The following is a 14481-nucleotide window of genomic DNA, read 5'->3' on the forward strand; positions in this document are numbered from 1 at the left end:
AGGTTACTGAAAGACAGAAGGAAGGAAAGAGGGAGGGAGGGAAGGGAGGGAGGGAGAAAAAAGAAAAGAAAAGAAATCAGCCAACCTCACAATGCCTCGCAGTCCATAAACAACCAGTCCAGGAAAGGCCTGTACCTAGTTGAGTGTTCTCTTCTGCAAAGAACTCAACATTGCAAATTTCCTGGAAGAAACTAGGCTGACTACAGACTTACTGACTTTTTTCCTGAGAAAACCAAAGAGTTTAAGTCTCCAGAGTAATTTTTTCATGAGGGACTCCAAGACTGCTCTTAGAAATCATACGTGGACCCTGCTCTTTCTAGTGGTGGCCGTTGTTCTGACAGGTGCTTCATTTTGTCAAAAGGCAGTAGCACCCATCCTTCTACTGTGACAGTTTTTCTAGGATTAATCACCTATATGACACATATTTCATTCCTGGGAGAATATGAGATCTAGAAATTTATAGCCACCACATCTTAAAAGTGCATAGTATTCTAATGCTGACGTGTTCCAAGAGCTTCATGTATACTATCTAAGGGATTTACAACATGTTTCCAGTTGTAAAATAATATGGTATAACAAAAACAAAACAGCTCTTTCTTATACAATTTACATTCTTCATACTTTAAGTATATTATTTGTATTAATACGCATTTATAATTTCAAGGGGATTAAAACCAAAAAGCTGAAAATTCTTGGCATTGCCCAAACATTAAATATAACATACAACACTCGTCAGAGCTATTTGTCTGGCTAGCAAGAAGATAAATGGGGTAGGAATGGGATTAAAAAAAAAGTGGGGTCGGGGGTTTCCGGGTATATGAGATGAGAAGAAATCACATGGCATAGAAAGAAAAGTTGCAACAGGAGTTCCTGGGAAAGGTGACCTGGGTCAACATTATGGCCGTTTTGTTGGAGCAGGAGGGGTGAGAGACCTTTTACACAAACTAACCTTGCTACTCGTCAAATCCAGGATCCCTTTCCCCATCACAGGCTTGAAACCTTTTAAGAGTATTAGTTCTTTCCATTGTGAGTATAAATTCTTTTGTCTTTAAATTTACAGCAAATCAGAAATCCCCTAAGAATATGCTTTTAGACAAATAAATATTAGATGGCAGCATTTACTAGCGAAGGGGAGAAACCAAAGGAGAAGGTTGGTGAGAGAAAAAAGTTCTGGATTAGTTCTCAATTACTTTCAATCTGGCATCTCTATTTCAAAATCTATAGCAAACATCATCTATAGTCTGAATACTGTCTTACGTATGTACTATTATTTCTAAAAACAGACACATATTAGACATCTTTAAACATGATTTCATGTTTACTGAAATCACAGTATCTTTTGCCATTTTGCATTTTCTCAACTCATTAATTCCACAGGCATTCTTTAAACCCCTACTAAAACAACACCTTTGACCTTCAGTGCCCCACAGAGCCTGGCATCATGCCCCCATGCTAGGAACCCAATACAATCTTACTGAACTGATTTGGTCTAGTGGGGAAATAGAGACAAGAAAGCAAGCTATTCCAACACCATGTGATAAATGCTTGGAGGACAACGAGAAAGGTGCATCACGGAGACCAGAAGAAGGGGCTCTAACTCATATTTCAGTAGCCATAAAGGAAGAGTGGGAGTTAGCCAAGTGTAGTGGATGGGGGCATGTGAAGGAAGTATTCCAGGCCACTGGCACCATACACCAGAGAATTTTGTATTTTTCTTTGGTAAAATATCTGACCAAAAAGTTGGTTAGATTCAAGTATTTTTTCTTTGTGTTTTTTTGTTTGTTTGTTTGTTTTTGAGACTGAGTCTCACTCTGTTGCTGAGGCTGGAGTGCAGTGGTGTGCGATCTCAGCTCACTGCATCCTCCGCCTCCCGGGCTCAAGCAATCCTCCCAACTCAGCCACCCGAGTAGCTGGGATTACAGGCACGCACTGCCACACCCAGCTCATTTTTGTATTTTTTTAGAGATGGGGTTTCGCCATGTTGCCTAGGCTGGTCTCAAACTCCTGAGCTTAAGTGATCCACCCACCTCGGCCTCCCAAAGTTCTGGGATTACAGTTGTGAGCCACCGCACCCAGTCAATCCAACTATTCTTTATAAAGTACTAGAATCGTGCCAAGCACTGCTATAATTTTCTACACATAATTTCATGCAATCTTTATGGAAACTCTTTGATTGAGGAATTATTCCTATTTTCTCTGATTTCCTGGCTATTAAAGACACCCCCACCACCAGGCCCAAGTCAGTTCCCTGTACCCTCCCTTCAATGTCTGTCTCCCTCCTGGACTCCCTGGTATTGAGCCTTTTACTCTCTTCTACATCAGATTGCTCCTAAATCGCTTCTCCCTTGGAGATTCTGGTCTGTAAGACTGACTAGAGAGGAGGACAAATTACCCAGCAACTTGCAGTCTCTAAACACAAACACACAAGCCTTTCCCTTTTCCTGCAAATTTAATTCAGGAAAACAATTAGATTCTGTAAAAACCTATAGGATACCAAAAATCATAGACTTAGGGTCTGATTGTAGATGCTTAAGAACTCTTTAAAAATTACTTCAGTTTTATTGTCTTGAGTCCCTTTCTTTAATGATATTCTTCAGCAATACTTTCTTTGTTCTTGAGGGTACATCTTATCAAACCTCTTTCTATCCTCAAACTTGAGATTTCCCCTAGGACAGACACAGTGAGCCATGAATCCATAAAGTACATTTCAACGTGGGCCAGGAGACACAAAGCACAAAATTATAGGAATAAACCAGCATTCATTCACTAGGAGCCACTGCATCAAATAGATGCATCTGGGGCAACTCCTGAACCAAGTGCTGCCATTTCAATAGGACTTCTGTCCCACTTAGGAACAGGAATAGTCCTTCCCTTGAAGCATTTGCTCAGAATTTTAACCCCAGAGTTGATAATAAAATCAGAAATTTGTTTTTGTTTAACATTGTCTTTCTTCTCAAGAATTCAAGAAATAAATATCCTAAAGATCTCCTCCAAAGTTGTTACTTTCATCCAGAATCTTGGCTATGACGCCCATCTCAGCTGAATTTCTGTGGAATCCACATCCATATCTGCAAGTTTGAATTTGAAGTTTTTATAGAGTTCAATTAAGTGAGCTGAACCACTAAATCAACACTATCTCTATAAATCATGGCCAACCTTTGAAAGGTTCCAGTTAAGGGCCATTTCCATTTCACTCCATAGTCATATTCCTTTCTCAACAAAATAATTTTTACTAAGAAAAATCTTTGACTCATGATGATACAACTCTACTCTTTCTAAACATGGTAGACATGGACAGGAGTCCATAGAGTTACCTGGTCATCCAGCTTGTCTTTTTAAACAATAACCTAGTTAATTAGCTTAGTCCTGGCTAAGGAGAAGAGCAAGCCTCTTACTGGAGGTTGACCAAAACTTTCTTCCTCAACCCAGTAAAAGACTAGTATGAAATGGAAATGGCACAGTTCTAATAATGTTTTTTTGGCAGACCTCAACTGCTAGTATATGTATTTTCATGGCCTTTTCCTTTAACAACTGGCAGAAATGTTAAAAAGTGACTTTCTTTTTAAACTTATTTTTGGTATTTTAAAAATCTAAGATAACAAAAAGCATGTTTATATTTTTATAGAAATGAAATAAACGGAGTCTGCCTTATCAAGTTTACATATACAACAATAAACCAAAACAAGGCATTACAGTTCAACAGTTAAGAGCAAGGACTGTGGGGACAGATTGCCAGGAAGTCAAATCTAAGCAAGTGCTAGGCAAATTACTTAACCTCTACATGTCTCAGTTTTCTCATCTGTAAAATGGGGATAATAAAAGTGTGTATTTATAGGATTGTTGTAAGATGACTGAGCTATCATATGCAAAGCCCTTAGGACTATGCCCAGCATATAGTAAGTGCATAACAAATATGTATTGTTACTAATATTATTGCTATTATTATTATTGAAAGAGATTTGAAATGTAATACTACTCCAACATTTAGGATCATCGGATAAAATTTAATAGTCTGGAACCAGTTCAGCTTATTTACCACTAACTTAACTCAGTTGCACTCCAATATTTAAAAGTATTTTAACATTCAGTAATACCACTTACTACTTTTTACATGAATCCCTTTCAATTAAATTAAAAGTATTATTTAAATACATGCCGATATATGTTAGACATACTGTGGACAATTCAATCTGTTTTCAAAGATGTTACTTTATTTGGGAAGTCAACAAATGAATACACAAAAAGCAAGAAGTAATATAAGAGAGGAAAATGCCTAACTGAGCAAAATTAGGTAATGAGTAGGTACACTAAAAACTGTACTTTTAATTAATTGTTAGCATTAATTACACAGAGATGGCCAGACACTATCTTGGCATTGTGGAAACGGATAAGGATGATGTCACGTCCAAAGTGGCCCAAATGGAGGGAACACCCTTCACACTTAAAAGGTCTCTAACTACTACTCTTTTTATCATATGACAAGAAAGGTAAATATGGTAAACAATTCTGAGTATTTCTTTATACTTTCTATCCTTTACATTGTACACAGTGAGCCACATTCTTCATGCCTTGAAAAACTTAAAGTCTAGTAAATTCAAGAAATTACATGTGGACCAGATATAAAATAGCAAATAATACTACAAAAACAACAACAAGAAAAACAACAAAATACCTAACAAAGAAAACAAGAAATCTGTTTTCACTGGTGAACTTTGAGAAAACACACTACATGTTGCTGAAGGCAAAAGAGAAAACTGGTATGACAAGGAGCTCATTTTGTTTTAGTTAAAGCTGTGATCTGTCCAAATTTTTTTCATCACTGAATATTTTTAATAAAATAATCACCACACAAAATGTAAGCTGATACAGAATAGAGCTGATATATTAACACATTCAGCTTTCAGAGTGCTCAGCTGATAACAGTATGATGATTCTAAGCAGTAAAGAGTCTGCCTGTTCATTAGAGAGAGAGTTTCTGGGAAATTTTAATTTTCTAGTGATGCCTGATGATAGAAGTGGATGCAATTGAAAGTCTTAGTACACTCAATCAGATTATCCCCTTTTTGATCACATGTAACTCACTAAAATAATAGAAATGTTACACTTAGACAACAAAAATTAGCCAAGAAAAAAATCAGGAAAATAATGAATTTGAAAAAGAAAATTGATCTATCTGAAAAAGAAATTTAAGTAGCTATGCATCCAAACTCTGCAACACACTGCAACACACTCAGACAGGTACCTATAGGTCTCCTAGTGTGAAGAGAGGGTATGTACTATATATGATTAAGAGCATGGGATTCCAAATCAGAAAGCCTCACCTTAAACCCCAGCCCCATCCTTCATATTTATGTAATTGTCCATGAGACTTGTAATGTTAAGTTAGTTCCTCTAAGCTTCGGTCTCCTTATCCATACACAATATTTAAAAATAACACCAATTTCATGAATTTGTGAGAATATAAATTAATTTATAAAAAGTAAGTGGGTGGATGCCTGAAATATAAAGGTTCAAACCTGATAACTATTACTGTTTAGCTATTGTTATTATTATTTTTATGGAGACGGGGTCTTGCTATGTTGCCCAGGCTGGTCTCGAACTCCTCCTTTCAAGCAATCCTCCCACCTTGGCCTCCCAAAGTACTGGGATAACAGGCATGAGCCACGGTGCCTGGTGTGACAGTTACTATTATTAAGAAGGCCCGGTTCACTTGTAGCAATGTCCAAATAATTGGATATGTAGTCATAGCCATACATTTTTAATGATATTCACATTTATTCAAATATATACAGGTACATGCATATATAACTTACTGTATACTACTATGCTTTAGTGATCAACCAATAGGCCTGAATTTTAGGACCAGTAACACATCAGAATTCAAATTTATAGCAACCCACCTTCAAAGTTGAGGACCTTAAATACTACTTCTAGAAAAATACAGGCAGAGTGTAGGAAATTAGTTAGAGGATCCCATTATTTAGGGATTATACTGTAAGCTACAGCAGTATAATACTGACATCTATCTAGATCATTGGATAAGTGGCCTTTTTCAACCTTATAATGCCTGAACCATGCTGAGGTCTGGCCTGCTTTTGTCCCATTTCCAGGCTAGTAGAAGACTGCCAACCAGACAGAATGGGATATTTGGTGGTCAGAACTTGGTGTTCTGGAATGTAGCAGTCTGTCTTCATTGCTCTATCAACAACTTGTCTCTGGATCCCTAGTGTCAGTAGTGAAAATAGGTCCCTCTACAAAGTCCAAGGTGGGTCCATCCACATGTAACCAAGAGTGCTTCCTCCCTCCTGGGGCAGGACTGTTGTTAGGCATGAGACAGCAGGTGGGGCCTTCATGCCCATGTCATAATCATAGCCCTGCAGCCCTGGATGCTGCTACAGAGACTTTCACCAAGCCCATGGCATCTGTAGAACTGGGTTCAAGTCTACTGGGGTTAGCAGTCTCCTCTCACAAACGGGACCACAGCCTGAGCCTTAGTAGAGGCTACAGTCCCTATGTAAGTTTCTCCTCCATCTTTCTCTTTCTTCCTAACTGCTTCTACTGTTTGAGAACTCTCATCTTCAGGAAGATTATGTCAATCACTGATGAAAAAATCAAGCAGCTATCCTAAGGAAAAATACTATTCCAGGTAGGGCATGTGTTTGTTTTCTCTCGCCTAGAGCCTCTTACCCCACACAAGATCTTTAAAACCCAACAAAAGGCTGTGGATCCCAACACCACCAATGAGGTACAGTGATTTAGTGGTGCTACTGGCCCCACCTCCCACCCTCCCACATGGCACCTATTTTAGAGCATGCTTTGGTATACAGACTTCTTTGACTTGATTTTAAGGCCCCCATCTATTATCAGTCTCTATTTGGAAAAACCCTGAATCATGAACTTTTCCCTCTCCTTGTCTCCATCCTTTGAGAAATGAGACCCAGACATTTAAATTCCTCAAATAACGTGCCCACAAATGTTAACATTCTACACAGAACAAAGCAAGCAAAACTCAATTTCCCTCAATAAGTTCAGTATCCAAAACTAAAACAAACAAAAAAACCCAGATTTTTTAAAAAGGCCATATAATGTCATAAGAGTCTTTGTTGGGGAAAAAAGAAAGAAAATTCAGTAAAAATTATTTATTACATTCAAGAGAAGACTAATGTCTACCATACTGCCAAACTATGTAACAACAGGCAGTTACCAGTTCTATTATAAGGGACATTTAACCCATAGTATATCTAAATCAGCATAGTTACGAGAAAAGTCATAATGTCACACCATTGAATTTATTCGGTATCATTAAAACTCAGTAAGGAAAACAACAGGAGTTGTAACTCCTTAGAAAGTGAAACAAAGCATGTGGAAATATGTGAGTAAACATCTTTACCTTAATTTAGACTTCAGTTTTCTCACTGTTTCCTTGACAGGTGTGCTTTGAGACGACTCTGGCAAAGAAGCAACTTTATCACTGCCACTCACACAAACTCTGTCTTTGCGTCCAGAACTTAGATTCACATCTTCCATCGGCACATTAAGCAAGCTGTGGTTTATCATTTCAAAGTAGAAATCATGTTAGGTATTAACAATTTCAGAAACATTAATATACAAAAAGGAGTGAAATGTTCATATACAACAAATGAGAACAAGAACATACGTGTAATGCTAAAAACTGCCACCACTGTAGTTACATGAAACAAATTCTTAATTAGAAGAATTTATATTTATTCCAGTCACATATTTTTTCAAAGTTTTTAGGTAGTAACAACTAAATGGAATTGGTGATAATTTATTTTTAACAGTAGTCATATACTACTTGTCTCTCATTTGCTGAAAGAGACTTTTGAAACCTGTTAAACAACTACAGAATATTTTTTGTAAGCCTCATGGTAACCATACAGCAGAAATCTACAATGGATATACTTAAAAAGCAACAAATTAAAACATACTGTAACCAAGTAGCCCCATTTTTCTAAGAAAAAGAAAATGAGTTACTCTTATTTTTTATTATTTCTTATTTTCTCTTTTCTCCATTTCCCCATTCCCCACTTCCTACACAGTCCTTTAGAAATGCAATTAAAACCTTTTACCTCCCCTTCACTAGAAACTCCCTAGAGGGCAAGTTCATCTAACTGTATGCTTAGAAGCTCGAGTGGAACTTTCAGCCACCAGGAGACTGCCTCCAGAGATAACAGTTGATTTACAATCCAAAGTCCCATTACGAAACTCTCTCCCACCTAGAAAGTTTTCAGGCACCTTTAAAACCTATTTCTGCCCATGAAATGCTAACTCTACTGCCCAGTAGATAAGGCACCAAGCTAGCATGGGGACCCACACACCTGCTCACCTCCTCCCCTGAGGTGCCATTCATGATAGGCCCCCTTTAAAAGTGTCCACTTTCTGCTCCAAAGGTGAAGTGGTACCCTGAAGGCAGTAAGCCTGTACTTCTTCCCCTAAGCTAGCTTTGGAATAAAAAGTCACTTTCTTTACACCAGACCTAGCTTTTGTTAATTAGACTCTGCAAGCAGCGGGCAAGTGAACCTGCAATGTGGTTACAATACAGAAAAAAATCACTTAACCACGAATGCAAGAGACTTTTAAACTAAAGTTTATTTTAGCCTGAGAGAAAAGCACAGAAATCAAACAAAAAAAGAACCAAGTCAGTTGAGAGAAATACTTAGTCATGACCTGGAAGAGGAAGAAGAATGGTCAGAGCTACTGGGGTGGAGTAAACAGGAAGCAAATGGAAAGAGATGAGATGAGCGAGGTCAGTGTTGGGATCACAGGGCATCGTGGTCATGGGGAGGGAACTAGAGTTTCTTTTAAGCAGAGTGGGCACTACCATTGGAAGTTTTCAGGCATGGGAACGAGGTGAGCTGATGCAGGTTTTAAAAAGATACATGGCTGCAGCATGAAAAATAACTCACGGTAAGGATGTGCAGTTTGTTGATGAGACTAAAGCTTTCAGTATCATAGGGAACAAAAAGTACAAGAGTCTGGGGGCAGTACAAAATGGGAAATGAAGCTGGGGAGGGCGAGTAGGGTTTTGTTTGTCAAGTAATAAAAACATTTTTTTTTGGTAATCCTTTCATGCTGATGTCCATAAATTAAGATCACAGCTCCAGAGACTTTTACATGTTTATAAGATGAGGATCTTTTAAAATTGGATAACAGTTTATATCAAATGGAATGTGCTTCTACTGTCAACAGCTCTTTGGCATTAATTATACTGTCTAACTTCAGCTGATTTTTTTGAGATTAAGAACATTATATAAACTAATGCTTAATTGCCTGTTAAAGAATACTTACACAACGTCTGAATGCTCATTAGTTATAACCTCCTGTATGCTGACATTTTATTAAAGAAGTCTTTTTCTTTAACCATTTTAGGGATGTTAAAGATTCATTCATGTTGGCGTTGAGGTTGAAGGGTAAAAAGTACTATACTAGAGCACAGGAGATTCCTCTCTAAACCTCTCTTTCTTGTTCTGTTGAATAATAATAGGGCCTACTTCATAGAGTTATACTGAGGATATACAAAGAATGTAGCTCAATGTTTAGCGTAAGTGTTCAGTAAATAATACCTATTATTGTTGTTATGATCATCTTTATCATCACCATCATTCATAATGCATTTGATAAGTTTCTTCCATTAAGATTGTTTCTCCCTAGAAGAAAACCTAGGCAATACCATTCAGGACATAGCCATGGGCAAGGACTTCATGACTAAAACACCAAAAGCAATGGCAACAAAAGCCAAAATAGACAAATGGGATCTCATTAAACTAAAGAGCTTCTGCACAGCAAAAGAAACTACCATCAGAGTGAACAGGCAACCTATAGAATGAGAGAAAATTTTTGCAATCTCTCCATCTGACAAAGGACTAATATCCAGAATCTACAAAGAACTTAAACACATGTACAAGAAAAAAACAACCCATCAAAAAGTGGGCAAAGGATATGAACAGACATTTCTCAAAAGAAGACATTTATGCAGCCAACAGACACGTGAAAAGATGCTCATCATCACGGGTCCTCAGAGAAATGCAAATCAAAATCACAATGAGATACCATCTAACACCAGTTAGAATGGCGACCATTAAAAAGTCAGGAAACAACAGGTGCTAGAGAGGATGTGGAGAAATAGGAACACTTTTACACTGTTGGTGGGAGTGTAAACTAGTTCAACCATTGTGGAAGACAGTGCGGCGATCCCTCAAGGATCTAGAACTAAAAATACCATTTGACCCAGCAATCCCATTATTGGGTACATACCCAAAGGATTATAAATTATGCTACTATAAAGATACATGTACACGTATGCTTATCGCATCACTATTCACAATACTAGAAACTTGGAACCGACCCAAATGTCCATCAGTGACAGACTGGATTAAGAAAATGTGGCACATATACACCATGGAATACTATGCAGCCATAAAAAAAGAGGAGTTCATGTTCTTTGCAGGGACATGGATGAAGCTGGAAACCATCATTCTGAACAAACTGTCACAAGGACAGAAAACCAAACACTGCATGTTCTCACTCATAGGTGGGAAGTGAACAATGAGAACACACATACACAGGGTGGGGAACATCACACACCAGGGCCTGTAGTGGGACTGGGAGGCAGGGGAGGGACAGCATTAGGAGAAATACCTAATGTAAATGACGAGTTAATGGGTGCAGCAAACCAACATGGCACATGTATACCTATGTATACCTATGTATACACCTGCACATTGTGCACGTGTACCTTAGAAGTTAAAGTCTAAAAAAAAAAAAAAAAAAACCATCACCCAGATCAGGTTATGGGACATTTCACCCAAGAAGTCGTTAAAGCCACTTTCCAGTCAATCTTCACCCCATTCCCACTCTGGCAATCATCATTCTGATTTCTATCTCCACGGATTATTTTTGCTGCCTCTTGAAATTCACATAAAGGAATATACTGATTTTGATTTTTTTTTATTGCAAAAAAAGATTGTTTTTTGTGGATTGTTTCTAACATTCATATTGTGTTTACAAGTCAACAGTGATTACAAAAAAACCAACAATCTCATAAAGACCAAAAAGTATTACATGAAATAATATATACATGCATATACACACTCACATACACATAAATGTATTTTAGTTTGTTTTTGGATGAATCTTAAATTGTAAAGCAAATTTTCATAAATAATTCTAAGTCAAAGTATCGGCCATGGGAAGGCCTGGCAACAGCACTGGGGAAAAAAAATTATGTCACTTATTTAACCAACAAATATTATTGAGTGCCAAATATGAGTCAGTGTCATTCTGGATATTAGAGACACAGGGATAATAGCAAGACAGTCCCTACTCTCAAGGAGTGCACTGGCATCTAGTGAAAAATAGAGAAAATAAGCAAGCTACAATTAAAAAATGGTAAAAAGAAATAGGTGGTAAAGGAGATATTTTAAAATAGTAATATACTTTTTGAAAAAAATAAAACAGGATGATAAAAGTGTGGCTTATCAGAAATGGGATGGGCTACTTTAGATGGAGTTGTCAGAGAAGATCTTTCAAAAGCTTAGAATTATGAAGAAGACAAGAAGGCCTCTGTCCTTTAGGAGCCTGTATGCAATGGGAAGACAGAGATTCAAACAGATAATTCCATTTGACTGTGATCACTGCTCACCACTGCGTGTCAGAACACAGAATTTAAACAAATAACTGCTGAACGAATTACAATACAATCTCAACATTGCAACAGTGCCTCTGTGAATACCTGAGTTTGCTGAGGAGAGTCAAGAAGACCCTAAAGAAGGGAAAACTTGAACTAAGACTTAAATGAAAGGGTAACTGACACTGACATATGAGTTGCTGAGGCATTCAAGTAAAGGAAGTGGTACAGACAAAGGGATGAGATGTGATAAAACAGAACTACTAGTAATTTAGAACCTTTGGGAAGCAAAGTGGGGGCTAAAAGTAGAGGCAGTAGAGAAGAGGATTTGTGCCATGCTAAGGAGTTTGTAACTTACCTTAAAAGTAGTGGGGGCTGAAAAGGCTTTGGAGTAGAAGAGTAAGGTGATGAGGTATGAGTGCTGGATTGACTCACTACCCTGTCAGCAAGTGCAGGGAAATAAAAGCCCCTCTCCGTTTTTTCTTGCTCTTAACTCAATGTGCTCCTGTGCAAAGAGCACAGGATTTGGATTCAGAGAAACTGGGTCTGAACGCCTGGAAAGCAGCTTAGGTTTGTAACAGAGGATAAGGGTTTGCTTCCTTGAAAACATTCTTTTAATTCTATTGGATATCTAAAACATTCAGCTGATTTCATTTTAAAAGTGATAAAATTCTTATGTCAAGAAAATTCTAGCATGCAATGATTATAATTACATGTATGTATGACAATAAGATAATGAACCACAGGGGAAAAAATCAGTTAATGATTTCATAATCATACCTTATATATGTGTGACATTTTCAGTTCTTTGACTACATTAAAGTAATTTGAATTGGTTACTTGCTGTGGGTAGGAAGTTAAGCCAGCTCCATCTCATTATTTCCAACTCTTCACGAAAGAAATGAAAAGGTTTGGGGGAAAGGTGTATTGCTAATTCTTTCATATCTCTGTTGTAAAATTTGGTTCCATTCTTGATTGCTTTTGTTGCTATTATTTTCTTTCTTCTTGTATTTAAACATTGATAATTACTTTTCAGCAGTATAACTGCACTCACTTGGAATTTGTATAATTGTAGTACACTCACCTTTTCCAGCTAGGTAATGAAGAGCTTCTTTTCATTGCTAGAACATCATTGCACAGCTCCTGTTTTTCTTCAAAAGAACATAGACAAACAATCGCATTTGGATGATCACACAATAAACTGAACCAAAAGAAATGTTAGCGGTTCATTATCTACCTCTGTATAATATGGATTTGTATTCAAACATCCATTTATAAAACTGTACCAATTGTAAGGAGATTTACAATATGTTCTTAAGGTAGTTTATAATGTTTCAAAATAAAGTTTATGTAGTATAGACAGTTATCCAAGAGACTCTGTAACTCTTTTTTGGTAATTTTTAAATTGACATTTTTTACCAGAGCCTGGAGTACTGATCAGAACTTTTGATTCCCTGCTTTCGCCAGCCTCTACCAAGACAACCATCTTCCCCCTAACATCCCACTCTCTCCTATTTGGGGTTCAGGTTCAAAGACATTCTGACAGATCCCAATACAAAATGTGTCTCCAGTAGGAAGGTGAACTTTAAAGCGGGAAGAGACCTAGAGTCATTTAGTTAGTCTCCTCATTCAGGGGACCTCAGAATTATAGGTTCACAGAGTTTGGTGATTTATTTCCAGTTCATGGCAAAGCAGAAATTCTATGATCCACTTGGATTGTTCTAAGAGTGTCTTGGGGACAGTATAAGCAATGAGTCAATGTGTCCGTCTTCCATGTAGAAGTCTTTATTATAACTGTCTAGTATCTTGTTCCACTAAGTAAACCTTTACCAACAAGTTTAGGGTTATTGAAGGCTAAGTAGCAGAGGACATCAACAAGCAAAGTTCTAGATGGTGGGTAAATGGCTGAGGATCTGCCTGACCCTTTTAAGGAAAAAGAATGAATGGACAGATGTTTTCCACCCATGCTGCAGGCACCATTGGTTTTACTCACTGACCTGCAATGCAAAGTGAAAATTTTTAACCCAACAGCTAACTAATTCAAAATAACAGTCATTTGAAAACATTTCACAATTTTTTCCTGCCAAACCTAGGAAGAGTATTTAAAATTAAATACTAATTTTAGGATAAAATTACATTAGCAATTTTTCTAGTACAATTTGGAAATCCAACAGAACCATACTTGAAGGCACAGTAGTAGTTTGAATTGTCTATAAAAGATTGGCTTTAAAATTAAGATACCCTTACAAAAAAAATCCTGATGGTGGAATTGCAAATTATTGTAATTAAGATGAAAAAGAAAAAGTGTGATTTCTTAGGGACCTCACTAATGGGCTCAAACATAAAGTTGTGAATGAATAGCTGATTAGGTTACCTAAGCAACAAAGTATGAAGGAAGGAAAAACATGCCACCAAAAGAGAACATAAAACCATGACATGGATTGATAAAAAAAAAGATTAGGAATGATGAAAACAAATGAGCTGAGACTAAGATCTTTGAAAGTTATTTCAAAATAAGACAAAGACAATGAAAATAATGGATGTGCTCTCGGGTCCCATGGTATAATATCAAAATAAAAAGATAATGGCGTAATAATATTAGAATGCATAATAAAAGAATTACAGTAATAACAATGAACACTAAGAAAATAAAACATTTTGAATCCAGTTTGTTTTCAGCTTCTCTATCCAGGAAATTATTACTGGATTGAATATTATAAGATGGCAACTTCATGCCTTAAATAAGTTCAAGTCTTTTACCTGAGACACATTACATCGCCTGGACATGAAGAAACTATTTAATAAACGTGTTTGTTGAACTACTTTTAGGGACC

General features: G+C 37.1%; 1 protein-coding gene and 1 long non-coding RNA gene across 6 annotated transcripts in view; one reads left to right on the plus strand and one right to left on the minus strand.

The window, feature by feature from the left end:
• Positions 1-14481, minus strand: part of MORC1 (MORC family CW-type zinc finger 1) — a 160458-nt gene that overhangs the window by 13506 nt on the left and 132471 nt on the right. For all 4 annotated transcript variants that reach the window (XM_031662990.1, XM_031662989.1, XM_031662988.1 and 1 more), the window contains 2 exons: positions 12732-12798; positions 7391-7543 (listed from right to left, as the gene is read on the minus strand). In XM_031662990.1, coding sequence (XP_031518850.1) covers positions 7391-7543; positions 12732-12798 — 220 coding nt within the window. The remainder of the gene's footprint in view (positions 1-7390; positions 7544-12731; positions 12799-14481) is intronic.
• LOC110742515 overlaps positions 6418-14481 on the plus strand; it is a 77094-nt gene continuing 69030 nt past the window's right edge. Inside the window, exon 1 of one of the 2 annotated variants that reach the window (XR_002520261.2) lies at positions 6418-6646. This is a non-coding gene — a long non-coding RNA (uncharacterized LOC110742515). The remainder of the gene's footprint in view (positions 6647-14481) is intronic. The other variant, XR_004182042.1, reaches the window with a different exon arrangement.

This window comes from Papio anubis, chromosome 2 (assembly GCF_008728515.1).
Source record: "Papio anubis isolate 15944 chromosome 2, Panubis1.0, whole genome shotgun sequence".
NCBI classification, from domain to species: domain Eukaryota; kingdom Metazoa; phylum Chordata; class Mammalia; order Primates; family Cercopithecidae; genus Papio; species Papio anubis.